The sequence below is a fragment of the Aethalodelphis obliquidens genome, unplaced genomic scaffold (assembly GCF_003676395.1).
Source record: "Aethalodelphis obliquidens isolate GAN/ISIS:26980383/991018 unplaced genomic scaffold, ASM367639v1 scaffold55, whole genome shotgun sequence".
NCBI lineage: Eukaryota > Metazoa > Chordata > Mammalia > Artiodactyla > Delphinidae > Aethalodelphis > Aethalodelphis obliquidens.
Window position 1 is genome coordinate 10,902,548 of NW_020837999.1, and position 21,639 is coordinate 10,924,186.

Below are 21,639 nucleotides of genomic sequence, written 5' to 3' on the forward strand. Positions count from 1 at the left end.
TTTTTGAGTTTGAACAATGTTCTAGAAAGATCCGTTTTTTTTGTTTTTTTTTTTGCGGTACGCGGGCCTCTCACTGCTGCGGCCTCTCCCATTGCAGAGCACAGGCTCTGGACGTGCAGGCTCAGCGGCCATGGCTCACGGGCCCAGCCGCTCCGTGGCATGTGGGATCCTCCCGGACCGGGGTACAAACCCGCGTCCCCTGCATCAGCAGGCGGACTCTCAACCACTGCACCACCAGGGAAGCCCAAAGATCCTACTTTCTCTGCCATATTTCATAAGTATCAAATTGGATACTCCTGTTGTGCTGCAATTGCCAAAATGAGCTCAATAGTTAGAATGTTTCTTCTGTATATCAAATTGCATCCATTCAAAATATGGAATCCCCTGCACAAAACCAAAATGAGAACATGCTTTGCTCAAGCATTTGTTAATGTGGCTGTAAAATATTTAAAAGTTTCCTAACATATAGCATTTATTTTTAAAGTAGTCCCTTCACCCACAGTGTTTCCATAAGACTCTTCTGTAGCCCCTAAAAATCACCAAAAAGGGAAAGGACTCCTACCCCACTCCCTCCCCGACCCCTGCCAGCTACTTTTACTTTAGAGTGGAGGTCAGAAAACTTTTTCTGTAAAGGACCAGATGGTAAATATTTTAGGCTTTGCTAGTCATACAAACCCTGTTGTAGCTACTCAATTCTGCTGTTGTAGCACATGAAACCAACTACAGACAACAGTACATGAATGGGTATGGCTGCATATGACCCAAGGCTGTAGTCTGCCAATCCTTGCTTTAGAGTACAGAAATTAATTTGCTTATGTAAAATATATAGCAAGATTAATAAATTAGAGCCTAAAAGAAAGGTACAGAATCGTTCTTTTAGTCCTTTAGGAAAACCATCCTGTAATGCCTGTATTGTCTATTTCAAATATATCTACACAGTTTCACTTTTTTCTTACCCTGAGATATTTATTAAGAAAGGGTAATCCAGAGTCCAGTACATGAAACATCTTTGGGGATATATATTATTTAAATAGAAAGTGATAATACTTCTAGCATTAAAAGAACCCCAGCTGCCAAATTATAATGACTCTGTAGTGTGCCTCCAACATACTGACTGTTAAAGGGCAGTAAGTTCTCCCTGGCAGTTACTGCAGCAATTGAAAGTTATATTTTCATATCTTGTATAGGGATGAAATCGTCCAATATTTTTCTTTGTAGCAAGTAAGGTGGTTGGTGAAGACTCAGAAAACGGATTATCAGCTGAGCTCTCTGTACAGGTTACTGGATCCAAAATGCGTAGAACCTAAGGAAAATAAGAGGTGATGTCAGATGTATGCAGGAAGGACTGTAAAAGCCCTTGGTTTTATTAATATATAAAAGTGCTATTTCATTAGTATGAAACTGCCATAAAAAATAACATCTGAATGATGAATTTGATTAGAGAACTTATGCCTTTTCTCAAAAAGCTCTAAATTTGACAATGATGTCAAGTTATTATATTACCTAGGTTACCTATTTTAAAAAATAATGAAATTACTCTTATGCATATTGATGAAAATATATGAAAACATAAAAGAAAATTAGGTTATATCAATTTTACTATAAGTGATGTTGATTTTTATCTTTAACCAAAAAGTATGCACTACCTTTCTCCCTCAGTCCTTCACTGAACTGCCTGGAACTGGGATTCTGCCTTCATTCTTCTACTGAAATGTTATTTCAAAGTTTTTGATCATTTACTTGTAAAATCAATGGTTTTCATTTCTCTTTTTCTAATTTATATGCAATATTTGATGCTAACGATCATGCTTTTGTTTCTTGGATTCATGGACACCATACTCTCTTAATTCTTCTGCTCTGATTCTTCCTATTCTGTTTCCTTTACTGAGACCCACAACAGGAGGAACTCTTGGGTTGAAAAAAATTCTCCAATTAAGGGCAAGGATAACATGGCTGGCTCATAGCTCCTGTTTCTCATTTTCATATTCTTCCAACCATCATCATATGATGAACATGGGTTATTGGGCAAAGGAGGCAGGTACTGGAATTGGAAAGGAATTGGGAAAAGCAGTAGCGGAAAGAGCTTTCTCTCCTTCTATGTAAGGCTTATTCAAAAACAGCTTTCAGAAATGGCTTGAGATGTCTGTTTCCCTAGCTCTCATATTGTCCAGCAGGTTTTTTTCCTTCTAAGTTACCAATGTACCCAAAGAGCTATAGCTAATTTAAAAATGTCCTGGCATCATTTAACAGCTACCATTCTATTTTAGTACCTCTGTTTTTCTACTGGATTACTGCTTTTTCGATTTAGTTTTTGATATCCTTCTATTTTTTACGGAACTTGGTTAGATGCTACTGGACAACAGAGATAAAGGGCTTATCTTAAAGCTGCTTATAAATTTAGAAGGGAAAATTATAACAGTACCCCAACTCTCTATATATGTTATTACATTATGTGCCTTTAGAGGGAGGAACAAAATGCCAAAGGAATACAATTAAAGGAGACCAAGATACCAGTATAGATACAAGGTTTCTAGATTTTAGCCTGAAAGTGATAGGGAAGGATTTTAAGCAGGGTGCCTTTCAGAGAGATCACTCTATACACAGCGGGTGGATGAGGGAAGGAGTGGGCACTAAAGCAGACATGGGAAGAACAGAGAAAGGGAGTTTACAGCAATAATCTAGCTAAGAAATGCTGACCTTGAAGCAATGTGGCTAAAAGGTCCAAGAGACACTAAGGAAGTAGGACTGTCAGTTTTGTTCAATGAGACAAGGTGGATAAAGGATTGGGAGAAGGGGATGTAAACCAAGCCTTGAGGCTACCCACCATTGTATCGTGAAGTAGGAGGGCGTAGGGTTACGTAAGCCAAGGGAAGAGAGTGTTTCAAGATATCAGGAGTAGTTAATTATACCAAATGCTACTGGCAGCAACCAGGTAGGCAGCAACACCATTTCCCAACAAAAGAATAGAAAAAGAGAAACGATTTTGGATAAAGCTGATGAGTTTAGTTTCAGGGACTGATTCAGTAAATAGCTGAACACCTACTGTTGTACAAAGGATTATGCCAGACCTTGAGGAAATGCAAGACATAAGCTCCTTAAGGAACTCACAGTTTGGGAGAGAGATTTAACATGATAAAGAGCTATACTAGAGATATATATATATATATATATATATATATATATATATATATATATGTACAAAATGGAAGCCTGGAGGAAGGAACATCTAGGTTTGCCTGTGGGATTCAGGGAAGGCTGATTCTTAAAGGCAATATAGTGGTTGGGCAAGAAGAGAGATGTTCGGAGGGCAGTCTAGGCAGAGGGAAAGTATGTACAGAGGCATGAGATACAGTGGCCTATCTGTGGAATGCAAGTGGTTAACACTGCTGGGATGTGAAGTGCAGAGGGTGGACACACCTGGAAAGTGATACTAGAGAAGGGGAACTGGAATAATGATTAATGAAAGGCCTTCTCTACAATATGAAATAATTCAGATTCAGTAATGAGGGAGACTGGGAGCCCTCTGAACAGCAGTACCAAGAATGATGGGATTGGCATTTTTGAAATAACTCACTGACAGTAGAGGATGGCATGGAGGCAGGTAAAAAGCAAGGTGGGGATATTGGTGAGGAGGCTATTACTAAAGTTTAGCCTGGAGATCAGGTGTTTGAACTTGGGAGAGGGGATAAATTAGAAGGAACTGACAGGACTTGTAAAGGTAACAGGATTAGAGGGATGAAGGATATAATAATAAAAATGATAGCTACTATTTATTGAGAAATTACTGTACCTATACTGGAAACTGCTACAGGCTTTATATGTATTATTTTATGGAATCCCCAAAACTGTTGAGATCACAGTTCATGGAGAGATGTTGAAGATTTTAAAAGTGGAAAAGTTCTGGTAATGACAAGGCCTATGACTGGGATGAGGGTGAACCTGGATGGTTGTAGAACTGTGAGACCACAGTATTTGACAGGTCACCTGCATGAGCCCTCAATTCACACAGGACTGAAGGTACCAGGTCTACACTAATTGCTTCTGTGGAGTCTGGCACATTCCCATCTATATGGGGAAAAAACAAATAACATCTTAGACCAGAAGTAATCAATTATCTACTCTTGATTACTAAATTAAAAGTTCTACACAGTGGTTTTCATATCAAAATGAGCTCAAGAAAAGGATTATCAATGATTCAGTAGCTAAAAAATAGGTCATCTTTAAAAACAACTACAACTACATTTTTTTCTCAAGTGTTTGAGAAAATTAAAGCTCAGAGGAGGAAATAATTTTCTACAAGATCCCTAGCTCATTAGTATGACAATCAAATTTTGATCCCATATTTCCTAACTCCCAATGCCAAGCACTTTCCATTACAACATGTCACCTTTCAATACGAGGACAGTCTTAGAGGTTCCACAGATCATGAAAGAGAAGTATTTTACCGTTTCAGCCATTTTTTCTGCTGGGGTGCTGCAGAATTCAACTGTTGATGGAAACTTTTTTTGACCATTAGTGCCAACATTTCCCAGAAGATGAGAATTTACTGCTTTTGCCAACTTGTGATTTGTTAACGCTAGTTCTGCTGTGCTGTGAGGTTGCGCGTTAGGGTAGTAAGTTTGCTCTCTTCCCCACTGCAAGGAGACCAAGAGCTCCTCCAACAACCTGCAAAGAACACACATGAGCACTCAATATTAATAAGAGGATAAAATCTAAAAATCAAGAATGATGAATAAATGAGAAACATATTTCTGAAATCATATAGTATCTTTCTCCTCTATCTTTCTCTCAGAGTTCAATAAATCAGGAAGTCTGGTAAAATAAGTCAGATTACAGAAAGCACTTATTGATTTTATGGTTATCTGGAAATCATTCAACAAACAGTACATTTTTTAGTTCTCATATTTTAGTACAGGTAATAATAGTGTACTCATACAGTATTATACAACTACAGATTTGTGCATTTATTGAGATATTCATATGGTATATGTATATGATAATTTTTTGTGTGAGTTACATTGGTTGATTTCTAAATGATAAACTAACTTATAATGCTTGGGATAAAACCTACTTGGCCACAATCTATAAACATTTTTATATACTGTTGGATTTGAATCACTAAAATTCTGTTAAGGATTTTTGCATCTGTATTCATTAGAGATATTGGCCTGTAGTTTTCTTGTAGTGCCTCTGTCTGGTTTTGGTGTCAAGATGATGCTGGCCTCATAAAATGAGTTGGAAGTTGTTCCCTTCTCTATTTTCTAGAAAAGTTTGTGTAAATTTGGTTTTATTTCCTCCTTAGATATTTGTTAGTATTCACCAATGGATCCATATAGGCCTGGGGTTTCCTTTACTAGAAAGTTTTTGACTACAAAGTAAATTGCTTTAATAGGTTAGGGCTATTCAGGTTATCTGTTCTTGGGTACTCTGGTGGTTTGGGTCTTTTAAAGAGATCGTCCATTTAAGTTGTTGAATTGATTAGCATAGTGTTGTTCATAACATCCCCTTATTATCTTTCCTATGTCTACAGAATCTGTAGTGTACCCCCTCCTCATCCCTGATACTAGTCACTTGTATCTATTTTTTTCCTGATTATACTGCCTAGAGGTTTTGTAAACTTATCTTTTCAAAGAACCAGTGTTTGGCTTTCTATTTCATTTATTTCTGCTCTCATCCTTTTCTTCCTTCTGCTTAATTTGCTCTTTGTGTTTCTTAAGAAGGAAGCTTAGATTATTGACGAGACCTTTTTTCGTTTCTACAATAAGCATTTAAAGTTATAAATTTCCCTCTAAACACTGCTTTAGTTGCCTCCCACAAAATCTGATATTTTGATATATTGTGTTTTCATTCTTCTAATTTCCCTATGATTTTCTCTTGACCTTTACTTATTTGATTTGTAAGAAATCAACTACATAAAAGTATAAAGTACATTTAAGGAAGACTATCAATTTTGACAGTTCTGGTGCATATAGACATGAAAGTAAGCTCTAATACTGTAGAACAATCCTCAAAAAGATCTCCTTCCGGGCTTCCCTGGTGGCGCAGTGGTTGAGAGTCTGCTTGCCGATGCAGGGGACACGGGTTCGTGCCCTGGTCCGGGAGGATCCCACATGCCACGGAGTGGCTAGGCCTGTGAGCCATGGCCGCTGAGCCTGCGCGTCCAGAGCCTGTGCTCCACAACGGGAGGGGCCACAACAGTGACAGGCCCGCGTACCGCAAAAAAAAAAAAAAAAAAAAGATCTCCTTCCAAAGGAAAGACTGGTATGCTTTTTGGCTTCTACCAAAAACCATACAAAACTGCTATAACTATAACCAAAAATTACTTTTAAATCCAGAGATTTCTTCTATTATAGATATAACTAATTCTCTCCCCAATTAAGAATAAAAGAAGCATGTCTTCTGTTTTTTCAGTCTTTCTCCCTCCCCTGGGCATCTGTTTTAAAACATATATGCTCAATAAGTTATTAAATGTAGAAATACTAAAGAACTATCTCAATAACAAAAATTGCAGGAGAAAGGAGAAGAGTTCAGAATGTAAACAAGTGCCATACTTCTGTGTAGTTATCATTTCCTGACGAAACTGTTCCCGTTCACTCAGGAGATCTTGTATAGCACTCTGTGCATCACGGTTTTGACGCTGTAAAGCCGCTCTGGAGTTGGTTAACTCATCTGCCATAACCCTGGAAAAGATTAAAGTCTTACATATAAATTCTCTGACAGTGTTAAGAAGTTAATATACTACCTTTGTGACTGTCATTTTTAAAAACTTACAAAAAAGATTTAATGTTGTCAAATTACTTCTCAGTTTTTAAATCTTCACTAAAAAACATTGAAAATCTTTATGAGCTTAGAACTTATTAAAGGGACTCAATTAAAATATCTGTTTACAAAATGACAAAGGAAACAGTTTTTTAACTTTCCTATATAGTGACTTTGGAACTTGTACTTTAGTCTTATTCTAGATTAATCAAGTTTTGGAAAAAAATAACATTATTTAAATGTTTTTTAAATATGGAAAATTTAAGAGAAAAAAATGAGTTATTTTTCTGCCATCAATTACTTCTTTGTCCTTAGAAAAATATTAAATATAGAAAGATTTATAAAAAAGCAAAACTAAGTCCTTCTTCCAGACCAGCATCCCCATCCTTCTTTTATAGTCAGTGATCAATAAAGTAACCAACATATTTTTCTAGAAAAAAATAATTTATGTGTATATCAACAAAAAATTATGTGTAAAAATAACTATATTCATATTATTTACAAAAAAGGGATTATTTAATACAAACTTTTCTATAGTTTGCTTTTTTTCACCTAATAATTTATCTTGGTGATTTTTTTTCATATTAGCACACATAGAGCTAACTCATTCCCTTTTTTAAAAAAAAAACAGCTTAATGTTTTCTTCTGATTGGATGTACCAAAATGTATTTAACCAATTCTCTATTGATGGAAATGAAGCAAAATTTTAAAGTATTTTTATTCAGCTGAAAATCTTAAAACTAAAGTCTCAGACCATAGTAACCACTGAATTCCTTAAAATGAAAACAATTCTGACATTAAAAGATTAAATCAACTAAAATATCAATAAAGTTTGGTTTAATTATTATTGCCCTTAACGTGTTACTATCAGCATCGATCAGAATGTTAAAAAAAAGTTATTACAGTAATCTGTAAAATATATGCATGATTTGCTTCTTAAGCTGTTCAATGAGAATTAATTAATATTCATTCTAAGTCAATAAACAGTAAATAGTCAATAAACAGTAAATTCATTTCTCCAAATAGATCCTATAATAGTACAATTAGAAATAGATGTGTGTTAGATGGATAACACCCAGATCCTTTCTCCAGTAACTCAAAGTTGGAAGGAGGGGATAAATAGACAATCATAATATATGAGAGAGCTTCCCAACTACCATGGGCCTGGTGGTTCTAGGGGCCTGGGGTTCTCACCTCTACTGGAGAATAGCCTCATCCAGTAGGCTATACAGTATGTCATACAGATGTTATCATTTTCTGTTTGTGCATGGTGAGAAAAAGGTTGGGAAGCTCTATTATGTAGTAAAATGAGCTATAAGAACAGAGCACGAGAGACAAAATATGATGTACGGAGTGGCAATGATATTTGAGTTCTCCAGATAGAAGGTGGGGAAAAATAGTCTTTTAAAAAATTTACATATTTATTGACTGAGTTTACAGTTTTGTTTTGATCTTAAACATTGTAGTAGGAGTGATTTCTACTATAGAAGAGTAACTCAGAATTCTGGAATGAGGGAGGTGCCTTTTGATACCACTTTTCCATTTACGGAGACTGTATGACCATCCAGAGGAGGAAGAGTCCACATCTTAAATAATACACGAGGTACTCTGACAATTTGAATCAGAAATTTTCACACTACAATCTATTTTCTTGCATTAGGGGTCAAAAGTCTGATAGAGCAAAAGCTAGGAAATGAAATACTCTTTAAAATAGAAAATACCTGCTTGCAAGGAATTTACTTCGCCACACATCACACTGTATGGACATCCGTTCTAACTGTTCGGAAAGCTGAGCTGTGTTTCGACCTAGGGCTTCGTTTTCTAAAATAAGCTGATTTTTCTCACGGGCTAGACGTTCAAAGTGATATTGAAGATCATCCCCAACAGAAGCCACCAGCAGCTTTTTTAACTCACGATTGACCTGGAGGAAATCATGACCAATACAACAAGCTCAAAGTGACGCCAGTGACTTTAATGTAGCAAAATGAACAAAAGAGAAACTGTTTCATGTCGTTTGGACCTCCATTACTAAAAGTGTGTATCAAAAAGTGATATTAAATATTTAAGTTTCATAATGTATATAACCATGTCTATATCTCTATTAATCTATAGTCCATGTAGTTATAATCTGAGCCTCTTATTATAAGAGTACAAATCATTATCATAAAAATTACAAACTGCCTCCAGTCAACACTTAAAGGCAAAAAATTAGAAAAGTGAACCAATAAATTTTGCTAAAAGATATGACCGAGTGTTTTATAAATCTTTTCCAACATTTAAAAATTGATTTCTTTGTGCCTTAGGATTTTTATTTTTAAGAATTTAAGCAAAAAAGCAATTCACATGTCTATAAGCATGTTCTTCACATTGTTATCAAAAATGCAAAAAATTAAAACATAAATGTCCAATAAAAGGTATTGGTATATGGTGCAGTCATTGAAGAACACTGTTGCTATTAATAATGATATTTTAATAGAATATCCTGTATTAACAACTAAAAGACAACTAAAAAAAGTGAGTTACAAGGCAAAAATATACTCAGTATGTATAATTATGCATTTATAGCCAGATGGTATAATATAGGTAGCACTATTTTCATTATTTTTTCTGTATTTTCTAAAATGTTTACAAATAAATATGTACTAGTTTTGTAATTTGAAATCAGTTATTTAAAAATATATTATTAAATATATTAGAAACATATTTGAATGACAACCACTAACCATGGTGTCACAAAGACTAACATCTAGCAAAAAGATGTATAATCTAACAGAGAGGCAAACTGGGGCTGGTAAGGCCATTACTAAGATGTAAAGATTAAAGAAAGTGAATCAAGCACTATAGATAATTTTCCATTTACAATGAAGACACTGATACTTATACCACCATTCTCTTTATTCTAAGTATTATCTATACATAGAAAAAAATACTTGGAATTTATGGATTCTTAAAGCAAGGATTATTAGCTAGTCTTACTTAGTCAATCTCTGGTTTGCAAGTTCATAACTGTAACCTCCTTTACAACTTGTAGGTGGTCTTGTCCAAAGTACCTCACATTGTCCAAAGTACCTCATACTTCAACCATGTTTAGAGGATAAGTTCCCAACATAAACTACTTCTATTAGAGGCACTAAAGAGAATGAGAAATTTAAGAGGAAGTTTTTTAGATAAATGACAAGTTATAATGACATTGCAAGAGGAAGTATTGTTTTCTAACATGCAGGCTCAGAAGGCCCAGGTATAAAGAGAGGTACTCATTAAACCTATTAAGGCTGTTCTTACCTCGGACTGTACTCTGAGCTGGTTTGAAAGACCTTCTTTATCCTGTAGTAACCTCCTTTCAGAGTTCTTGAGCTTTTCCAATATATTCTTTACCTCGGATAGTTCCTTTCTGGGTTCTTCAACTCCCTCTGGCTGGCCAAGGAATTCTCCTTTGTGATGTCCCAGAGACTTAACCTTTGCATTTTTGTTGGGGATATCATGGGTTATAGCGGCTTTGGGAACTAATATTCTTACAGCTTCGACTTCCACTGCTTTTTCAGCGAGAATCTTCCCTAGCTGAAGAACGCCTGGGCTCTCTGACGGAACTGCTTTCTTTCGTGGACTTGGAAGGATGTGATGCTTTATAGGTTGGATTCCAGGAGTAACTTCAATAGATTTAGGTGGTTCCTCAGTTTCCATTCCATCTCCCGCTCCTCGAATTGGGGATGAAGTAAGGATGACTATAGAAGGGAAAACGAAACATAAACTACTTACTGAAAAGAAATGCCAGGAAAATGCTAAGACATGCTTTACCCTACATTCAGAATTCCTGGTACTGAAAAAAAGGGAAAACATTTAGAGTAAAAATTTTCAAAACAATCATGTGTCAACAAAAGATGAACAAAGTCTTACAGGTTCAAACTTTCCTTAAGTAAATGGTTTCTCTCTTGGTAGAAACTGCAAGAGATTTGGAATCAAGGTATTCGGCTTCAACTTCTACTTCCTAGTATAATCCTAAGTAAATAATGTAACCCTCCATGAATCTCTATTTCCTAATCTGCAAAATGGAGATAGTAACAACTATGCTACAGGGTTGTGGTACAAAACAATGTAATAAGATCAAATGCCTGGCACGTTGTAGACACTCAATAATATTAAATATAAAAATAAAATAAGCTATGTATATACGTATTTGAAAGTGTCTACCTCAAAATAGATTGACCTGTTTTTGTGAACTCTTAGCAAAGAATGCTTCACAAGTTATCCAACCAGATTCCTTAATACTCTCTCTCCTAGACCTTTGTTTCTGCTATTTCTTATTCTCTTAAATGGCTTCTTTCGACACTTACTGTGATTCTCACTTATCCCTTTAAGAAGTCAGCTTAAACTCTACTCGGCGTTAAATTTTCCCAACTGTTCTAGTCTACTCTCTGAATGCCTATGCTACTTACCATCTCAAACATTCAGTTTGAATCTTAATCATGAACCATAATTATCATTTATGGGTTTTGTTATATGCTAAATCTCACTTTCCCAATAAGTCTGATAAGCACACTACGGCCAGGCATCATGCCCTAAACAAGTGGAAGGAGCATGGTATTATAGAAATGACATGAACTCTGGGATCAGCCAGATCTGGTTTTGAGTCCCATTTCCACCACTGCTACCTGTACAATCCTGGACAAAATCCTGCAATTATCTGAGCTTCAGTTTCTGCCTCCATGAAAAGAATTTAACAATACATCTAGGGTTACCTTATGTCTTAAATGAGAAAATGGTTAAGTAACAAATAAACATTTATAAAAGATTTACCATGTGCCAAACACTATTCTAAATACTTTACACATAACTCATTTATCCTTACAGTAACCCTTTGAGGTAAAATAATTAGCTCTATTTTATAGATGAAGAAAATAAGACACAAAGAGGTTCAAGAACTTGCCCAAAGTCATACCACACAGTTAGTAAGTAGAAGATGCAGAATGCAATTCTGGGCAGCCTGGTCCCAAAGACTGAGGCCTTAACCACTGCACACACTGCCCCTTTAAGTGTCAAAAGTGTCTTGCACAGAATTGCAGACATTCAATAAATGGTAGCTCCCATTCCTTTCCTCTGTAACACTTAATACATTGCTGCACACATTTACTAATTTGCTCAATTAAAATAATCTCCCGTCTGGGACTTCCCTGGTGGCGCAGTGGTTAAGAATCTGCCTCCCAATGCAGGGGATATGGGTTTGAGCCCAGGTCCGGGAAGATCCCACATGCTGCGGAGCAACTAAGCCCGTGAGCCACAACTACTGAGCCCACATGCCACAACTACTGAAGCCCACATGCCTAGAGCCCGTGCTCCGCAACAAGAGAATCCACCGTAATGAGAAGCCTGCTCACCACAACTAGAGTAAGCCCGCGTGCAGCAATGAAGACCCAATGCAGCCCAAAAAAAAAAAAAAAAATCTCCCCTCATGTAAGCCAAACCTGGCTAGCCGTCCTTAGTTTAGATAACCTTTGGAAGGCAGCTATGCTCACCACTATACTACCATTGCGCCAGTCAAACAACAAAAATTTTGTTTCTTTTCTCCTATTTTACCTTACCTCAAATTAAGCAGTGTAAGGAGTTTCACTGAGTCATCTTTCTCCAAGAAAGGGCTAATTTCACTAATTGATTCAAGAAAATAAGTGGTTTAGAGCTTAGAAAGAATGGAGGATCTGCGAGAATGGGAAATGTTGCAACCTTGAGGAAATGGCTGAGATGATACCTAACCTACATGGAGTTCTTGAATTAGTATATTCAGTAACATCCCTATGAGCTACAAGTTAGATTCCTTGCCATTTTACAAGTCCAGCATACATCTGAGAAAATGGAGGCCAAAACCTAGGAATGGTAATAATTAGCTTTTATTCAATTTACTACGTGCCAAGGACATAGTTCTAAGTCCTTCAGATGCATCAATATCATTTAATTTTTACAAGTTTCATGGGGTAAGCACAATAGTACCCATTTTGTAGATAGAAACAGAGGCTGTGAAAGGTTAAATAGCTTGTCCAAATCATCAGTGTCAAACTGGGATTTGAGTCCGAATATGACTCCAGAGCTAAGCTGTTAATTGGTCTGGGAGGCCTTCCACAAACAAAACTATTGCCTCATCAACCTTGAACTTACTGCCTCTGCTAATAGCCCTATTTGTCAGGTTGCAAAAGCCCACAGAATTTATATAACAGTTATAGTGAACTTAAAAAAATGCAGATCTGATCTGCATCAAACCCTTGAATGGCTTCCTGTCACTCTCAGAATAAAGACCAAGATCCTTACCATGGCCTATACGGCCCTTGGTGATCTGGCCCCCTGCCTATCTCCTGGGTCTCAATTTATGCCATTCACTCCCTCAGATCCTAAGTTCCAGTGTTACTTGCTTTCTTTTAGTGTCTCAATAGGAGCAAATGCCTTCCTCTTCCTCTGCAGACATTTCTTCTTGGAATCTTCTTGGAATCTTCTTCCTAACTTCTTCTCCCCTACTCATCCTTCAAATCTCAGTTCAACCTTTCCAAAGGGAAGCCTTTCTCTAATCTTCCATGATTAGGCTAGGTTCTTTGTTTACACGCCTCTAGAGCAAAGACCCTGCTTTTCTCTGTTTACCATTTATCAAAATGGTAAACATTTTTTTCAGTGTAATTAGTTATATACTATTTGTGCCTTCCACTAGGATATAAGTTCCATGAGCGTAGGGACTATGTGTCACTCATTTACCACTATATTCTTAGTAAAGTGCCTTGTACCCAGAACTCTCTATCTGATAAACAATAAATAAATGGAAGCAAGAGGAGGGGAAAAGGATAAGCACATATAACAATGGTGATGATAAACTTTTGAGTTTTACAGGCAACAAACATGCTGCTTGGTGCCTAATATTGGCCAGACATTGTATGAGGTAGTGGGGACCTCTATGCTTAAGAAACTTACTATCTAAACTTGAGGAGACAGGACATACATGTAAAAAGATAACATGTGTTACTGGGTAATATATAATAAGTGTGCAATAAGTGGTAGAAACATATTTCTACAGAAATTTGATTTCTACAAAAATGTTAATTGAACAATCATGGACTATTGATCAGTCTTTGGTGAATTCATTACTATCTAGCCAAATCATATATTCATATGATTTGAATATACATTTACAATGTTGTGTTAATTTCTCGTGTACAGCAAAGTGATTCAGTTATATGTATGTATACATTCTTTTTCATATATTTTTCCATTATGGTTTATTACAGGATATTGAATATAGTTCCCTGTGCTATACAGTAGGTCCTTGTTGTTTATCCATTTGATATATAATAGTCTGCATCTGCTAATCCCAAACTCGCAATCCATCCCTCCCAGGTTTCTACTTTTTAATAAGCTTATTTTTCTTCTTCTTCCAAACTTAGTTATATAGATGCAGAAACTACAGAGTAGAACAGATTATCATCATACACAGTCACATATCTTCTGGTTTCTATTACTATTTTTTAAAACATTACATTATTAAAAGATATTAAGAAGAAAAAATTACGTATATTCTAATCATTCTAAAATAACTTTTCATTACTTCAAATTTCTTCAATATTTTTATATACTTATACTCATAATTAACTTTATAAGCTTAATATATTTTTCTGTTTTGCTAGTCTTCATATTTTCATTTTATGACTATATTATTCCTTCAAGTTAATATAGCACTATTTAATTAATTACTATTTTATTGCTGGATGTTTAGACTCCAATTTTTTATTATAAAAATGCTTTAGTGAATATTTTTATGCCTACAGGTTTTTTTTTTTTCAAATTCTGAATTATTTCTTTTGAATAAATTCCCAAGAATAGAATTAATGTGCCAGGTGAAGATCTGCATTGTCAAACTGCCTCACAAAATAACTCTACTGACGTATCAGTAGATCTATTACTTATGTCTTTATTTAGTTTTATTTTTTGCATGCTCCATATCCATGAGCTAATGCAATGCTTAAAAGTAAATAAGAAAACATTCTAAAGTGTTTAGAATGGCACAGTAAGCGCTCATTAAATGTTACCTCCTATTGCTTTTATTATTATTCTTTAAAAAAATCTAATAACTTTGGATCTTGATTAAGGGGAGAAAAAGCTTAATATCATAAAATATAATTGTGCCTTTTATTCTCTTATGCTAAAGTTTTACAAAGTTATATCGTCAGACTTTAGGACTATTTTTTCATTTATCAGATTTTTGGGGACTTTTTCCTAAGTATGTAGTAATGTACTGGGAATCCTGAGTTATGTTACACAGGAGGTAGAAAGACATCTGAGGTATAATTAAGGTGTTCTATTTAACAAAACGTTTTATATTAAAATAAAATATTTTGTCATTTCTATATTAAATGTTAACTAAGACATACCCTGAGCTTTAGGACTGACTCTACTTTCAAAAAGATGAACAAAGGAATACTTCCAAAAGTGAAATAAAGGGTTTGGTACTTAGTTCACGCTGTAGCACATCAGCATGGAGAAGGAGAATTCCCACTGAACTGTTTTAAAAATAAAGGCCTATTCCCATGCTTTTAAAATATGGTTTCAAGTTTGTCTAACTCTATCTTGTGCAAATTTAATTTTGTCACTAAGACATCCTGGCATTTAAGAAGTAATGTAGAGTCATGAATTAACTACAGATTCACAATTAAAAAAACACAACAAAAAGACACACTAGAGCTATGCCATTCAGGCCCACTGAAGCTGAAGAAATAAGAAGCAGGTGTGACATCTGTTAAGATTAAATATGATTTCTAGGCAAGTCGTAACATTTTTGAGTTGGAATTTTAGGTAATGGAGATTCAAGAGCAAATCACAAAATGGTTAATGCTAAATTTAAAAGGCAAAGAAACAATGAGTATTGAACAGAAATCTCTTTTCAAACAAAATTGTCATAAAATTCCAATCAAGAAATTCAATCAATTTGGTTCAAACTCAATTTACTCTTCCTTTATTTAAACTGTTCTACTTACTCAAGCACTTGTGAGTCCCAAAGCTGTACCATATCTCACGGGGCAGCTCCCTCTTTGTAACAAGTGTGCTTCTAGCTACTGTGCACGGGCAAGGAGGCAAGGGGGAGTCAGGGCTTTACATTTTCTCGCCCAGTAACTTACTTTCATAATTCTATTTTTTCTGTGACCCACAGAGAAACCTTTATTACATATGCACTAGGCCCAATCCAGGGCACATTCATGAGCAATTACCTTCAGTCAAGTGGGATGACAGTGATCTATGGTACCAGCTCTGTAATTATGAGTAATGTTTAAGTAAAGCAAAACATCAATCCCTTCCCATTCTTTGAAGGGAAACAACAAAACAATTCTTCAATTACTCATCAACATTAACTTCCACCTGTGATCACTTATCAAAGAATTAAAACATATCTAAGGTTTATGGCTCATTCTCACTGCCTTTCCCCCAAATTGGTGAAATGTAGCAAGAGAACAAATAATACTGTTCAGTAGGGGTTGGCAAACTTTTCCCATAAAGGGTCAGATAACATTTTAGGCTTTGTGGACCATGAGGCAAAATTAAGGATACTACTGATATATAGGCATTTATATATGAAGAGAAAAAACAAAATTTTAAAGATGAAATTCAAATTATAATTATTGAGTGAAGTTTTTTTCGGGTAATATAGGTTTAATAATGAAAAGAATAGAGTTCTTTTTTACTTGGGATAACACCTGGCTTAAGTGGGATTCAAAGCTCGTGTTCCCTACTATCAGACTGCCTGCAAATATTCTCAGCAGGCCCAAGAGCCATAATTTGCCAACCCTTGCTCTAGAATACTGAAGCAAAAAGAACATTATTTTATAGTCTGTAATGAAACCAACATTTCTCCTTTTTTGATAAAACTGTAAATCTATGGAGACAGATACTCAGAGTCAGCAGGATGGTATAATAAAACTAGACTAGACTCTGAGTCAAAAACCTCAGTCTCCACTGCCACACATTGTGTGACCTTGGGCAAACCACGTAACCTTACCTCCCCCCCCATCCTACATTGCTTTCAGAATAATGCAAATAGAAGAGTGTTTCAAAATAATTTGTTTCTTTCCTAAACTGTTGAGATCTCCTCAGGGCGGGGACTGCCTCCTAATCTTGGTATCATCAGCTTAATGAAATGGTGCTTGGTGCAGAGAGGTGAGTAAGTGCTTATGGAAGTTCATCAATGTTAACATTAACACACCACCTAGAAGATTTCCTTTTAACATCCAATAACTAACTCATTTAAAAACTGCTTAATTTTTTTCCTCTACACGAAATCATTAATTACTAACTCATAATCTGACAAACTTTTCAGATCGTATGCAGATTCAGTTATAAAACAGTAAAATTAGGGATCATCACTTGGTAATTTTAAATTAATATTCTTTTATATGTCACCAGTATCACCCAATGAAGTTTACTTACCACTAAATTAGAAAAATATGCTATAGGCAGTGGACTTAAGAGTCAGGCCCACATTTACTGATGTGGAATCCAAACGTTCCTTTTATCACAGGTCCCGCAAATAAAAGAGCTTCCCGGTCAAATAAGTGTGGGCAGTGCTGCATACCACATATATCTCTTTGGAGCTGCACAGTGTACATTAGTATATTAAAGGCTCTGAAGGGTCCTGCAGTATAATCTCTCCCTTAATCCAGCATTTCTCTAATTTATCTGTCCATGGAATCTTTTCACCTAATAACTATTGTTCCACAGACTTAAGAGTTAAAAGTTAGACTATTTTATGGAATTATAAATATTTGAACATCTCAGACCTTCCTATTTGGTCTATTTTCACTAAACTGTCTGACTTTAATCCCTTTACTTTTAATTTCAACCTTGCTTCCCCAAAAAGTTTTGGATTCAAATTCTAATTTTCTAATTGTTCCTATTTATTGCAGTTTCCCTTTCAAAAAACCTTAGCAGCAAGGACACATCCCTCTCATGATGACAGCATTGCTCAAATGTCTGCTGAGAAGTTCTGTCCCTATAAGCCAATCTTGCTTCTTTTCTGAGGCAGTTACAGGAAATGCAGGCAACTGACAAATGTCAACCATATAAGTGCACCTTTTCTCAGGCCATGTGATACAAGTAACTGTTCTTCACTAACAGCTAAAATGATATTAAACGAAGGATTAAGACTAACAGCTGAATTATCTACCTCACTGTAAAATTAAGATCAAATGAAGTAATGTATGTGAAAGTGCTTTATAACTCTAATCCTCAGTACAAACAAGTAACAACAAATAAATAATTTCACAGAGGCCTTGCAATAACTAACTTCTAATTACTAATGATAATGTATTTAGTTTTTCGCTTTTTGCCAAGTACCATGCTAACTGCTTTCATAGTAGTTATGATTTAATTGCTCTTATTTCCCATTAATCCCCAGCTTATTACTTTCATTTCAGTTTCTGGTTTGCTTATTCTAATAATATAAAAAGCCTCTGGTGACCTGAAATGCTCTTGCACTCAGCTGAATTAAATTCAATTAATATTTATTGGCATGATCTTTGCTGTCTAAACACATTTAAACCCCCTTTAAAGAGTTTGCTTTTGGAGATCTGCTTGCTGCAAAACTGGCTTCTAGAAAATAGTTTCCCATCTCTCACTGACAGCTCCAACCTCCACAACTCACTCTACCCAAGAATAACCTGAATCAAGAGGAGCTCACTTTGGGACATGCTAAGACTGTTATCTATGTCTAAGTGAAGATAATCAGTAGACAGTAAGCTACAAGGGTCTGAATCACAAGGAAAGAGATCTGAGCTATAGATAGATTTGGAAGCCATCCTTATAATTACTAAAGCTGTGAGAGTAGAAGAGAAGGAGGGCTGAAAAACATTAATATTTAAAAGATAAACCAGAAGAAGAGGAGAATTAAAAAGAAACTATAACTAGAGCAGTGGTGTCCAACAGAACTTTCTACAATTATAGAAATGTTCTATATCTGCACTTTCTAATACAATACCCACCAGACACATGTGGCTATTGAGCACTTCAATGTGGCTAATGTGACTGAGAAACTGGATTTTTAATTTTTTTTTTTTCGGTACGCGGGCCTCTCACTGTTGTGGCCTCTCCCGTCGCGGAGCACAGGCTCCGGACGCGCAGTCTGCGCAGGCTCAGCAGCCATAGTTCACGGGCCCAGCCGCTCCGCCGCACGTGGGATCCTCCCAGACCCGGGCACGAACCCGTGTCCCCTGCGTCGGCAGGCAGACTCAACCACTGCGCCACCAGGGAAGCCCTGGATTTTTAATTTTTAAAAATACTAATTTAAGCTCAAATAGCCACATGTGGCTACTGCATTGGACAGTGAAGGGCCATAGAGTAGATGGAAAATAAGAGTAAAGTCATGGAAATCAAGGAAAGAAAGTATTTCAAAAAGTGGGCATGATCAATAGTATGAAATGTTATACAAAGGACAAGCAAGGCAGGACTAAAAAGTAACTACTGTAGTTAGCAAATGTTCTGAGTTGAATTGTGTCCCACCCATACCTCAGAATGTGACCTCATTTGGAAATAAAGTCATTGCAGATGTAATTAGTTAAGAAGAGATCATACTGGAGTAGTGTGCACCCTAATCCGATATGATTAATGTCCTTATAAAAAGGAGAAATTTGGACACAGAGACATACATGCACAGGGAGAATGCCATGTGAACAAAAAGGCAGAGATCGCTGTGATGTGTCTACAAGCCAAGGAATACTAAAAATTGCCAGCAAACCACCAGAAACTAGGCGAGAGGCCTCGAACAGATCCTTCCCTAGTGCCTGCAGAGGGAGCATGGCTCTGCCAACACCTTGATCTTGGACTACTAGACTCTAAAACCATGAGACAATAAATTTCTGTTGTTTAAGCCACCAGTTTATGATACTTTGTTACAGCAGCCCTAACAAACCAATGCAATAAGAAAAAGGTCTTTTATACCTGATAGTTGTTTGTCCATCTACCCAAATCTTTAAAACTGTACATTCTTATTATTTAAATCTTAATCTTCTAGTGGACAGAGAACATAGCTATAAAAATTTGCTTTTACACTACTGTTTAACAGTAGCAGTCATCTAATAAATACAACCAAATAATGTTACTATTCACCTGTATATCTGTAGTACTGAAATGTAAACACTGCATTAAAAAACAAACATGAAGAGATATGAAATACAAATGATTCCCAAGGGCTCTATGGGGTTTGGTTACCTGGCTCAAACAGTCCTTTGTCCTATCATCATAAATTTCATGTTTTAAAAACAATTATCAGCAAAAGAAGAACACTTACCTTTGGTTTCTAAACTTTCAAGAGTAGTCATTTTTTTCACCAATAAAAATGTACCCCAAGACTTCTACTAAAAAACCTAAAAATGTATAAAATGAAAGAATTAAAACAATACCACATAAACACATTCACTAAGTCCCCGTAATTTATACACTGTGATATTCTCCTGCATTTAATAAGGCTGCATTGAGGAGGTGCCCCTTATAGCCCCTTTTCACAAGGTGATATTGTTATGGTTCCCAAATGTCTCAAAAAAATTAGGGGTGGTTTATTTTCAAATTTCTGTTTCAGTGTATACTCTAAATTACCACCAGTATATTCTAAATTATCAGATGTGTGTCCTTAAATTTAGCTCAGAAAGAGTACTATAGTTACTGTAGGGGCTTTTGTATCACTGATATGACACCAGGAATTTAAAAGTAATTATGTTCTCAGTAGACATTATTGACACTATTTTGTTCACTATATATATCAGAGAGAAGCTTCTGTTCAGATGTTTAACAAGCGACAAAAAATTCATGATAATTTGCACTTCTTGGTAATAAAATTAAAATGGCATAGCATATGCTTTCAGAAGTGTATGCATGGCCTTACAGTATAGACTAAGATTCAGTGGAGAACGTGAGAAGGAAGGTGATACTAATGCAGTGATTATGAGTATGATGAACTGGACACTGGATGACAACTGGTTTCACCATAAAAATGATCATTCGGGTACTCGATATAACTTGGCATAGCGTCTCCCGCGACTACCTTCCTCAAAAGTCACAAACCCTCCTCCTATTGTTCTGAAAACAGGTCTCCAAAGACCCTTCGAAAGAGCAGTGAGCCCTCGGAAGATGCGCAGCGAAATGTACGAGCGCAGCGAAATGTACGAGCACAGCCAATGTCGGCCGGCAAACACCAAAGGAAGGGGGTGAAGGATGGGTCTGGAGTGGGTAACAGGTATGAAGGCGGCAGGATGGAAGCGACAAGCCTGTCAACCTCTGCGGTCCCCAGAAGTCGAATCCCAAGTTCCGTGCCTGTCTGAACAAGCCTTCCTGGAACAACAGGCAACCTTTCCTTACAAAGCGATTGAACACCAAACTTCAACTCAGACCGCCATCCCGTTCCAAAACGCCCTCTTAGTTACACAAGTCCGTTTTTGGACTTACCTCTCAGACTCTTACTCTTCCTATTGCAGGGAGCCTCACTTTACAGGTTCTTCGTCTAGATCTCACTGGGCTAACTTCTCCACACACAACTCTTGCACTCGGAAGCCAATCCGCCCAGGCCTTGGTGACATCAAGCTTCTGGTTCACAAATAATCACTTCCGATTACTCAGGGTTTCGTTTCCGGAATACTTTTCCAAAAGAAAAAAGTAAACACACTCTGTGGTGCGTTTAAACTCAAGTAACACAGAACATCTTCTGTAAGACTTCAGTAAGTGAAAACTGGATGAACCCTTATTAAAAAATAAAATGTAGACTATTGGGACCCTAGCCGCGTATTAGTTTGAACTTCCGAGTTATCGGTCGGCCAAACGGAAGTGATGATGCTGGCACGAGGTAGGCGGTGTTCCGTCGCCCCAGGCGACGGAGTGAAA

The 21,639-nt window shown here is 36.4% G+C and overlaps 1 protein-coding gene across 1 annotated transcript; it reads right to left on the reverse strand.

The window, feature by feature from the left end:
- Nucleotides 1-481: 481 nt before the first annotated feature.
- On the reverse strand, nucleotides 482-21,498 carry BLZF1 (basic leucine zipper nuclear factor 1). Its single transcript, XM_027086384.1, has 7 exons — nucleotides 21,208-21,498; nucleotides 20,057-20,132; nucleotides 10,042-10,481; nucleotides 8,481-8,680; nucleotides 6,552-6,680; nucleotides 4,446-4,665; nucleotides 482-1,303 (listed from the first exon to the last, which is right to left on the reverse strand). Exons 2-7 carry the CDS (start codon nucleotides 20,085-20,087, stop codon nucleotides 1,118-1,120), a joined length of 1,206 nt encoding a protein of 401 aa, XP_026942185.1. The 5' UTR covers nucleotides 20,088-20,132; nucleotides 21,208-21,498; the 3' UTR covers nucleotides 482-1,117.
- Between the last annotated feature and the right edge of the window lie 141 nt (nucleotides 21,499-21,639).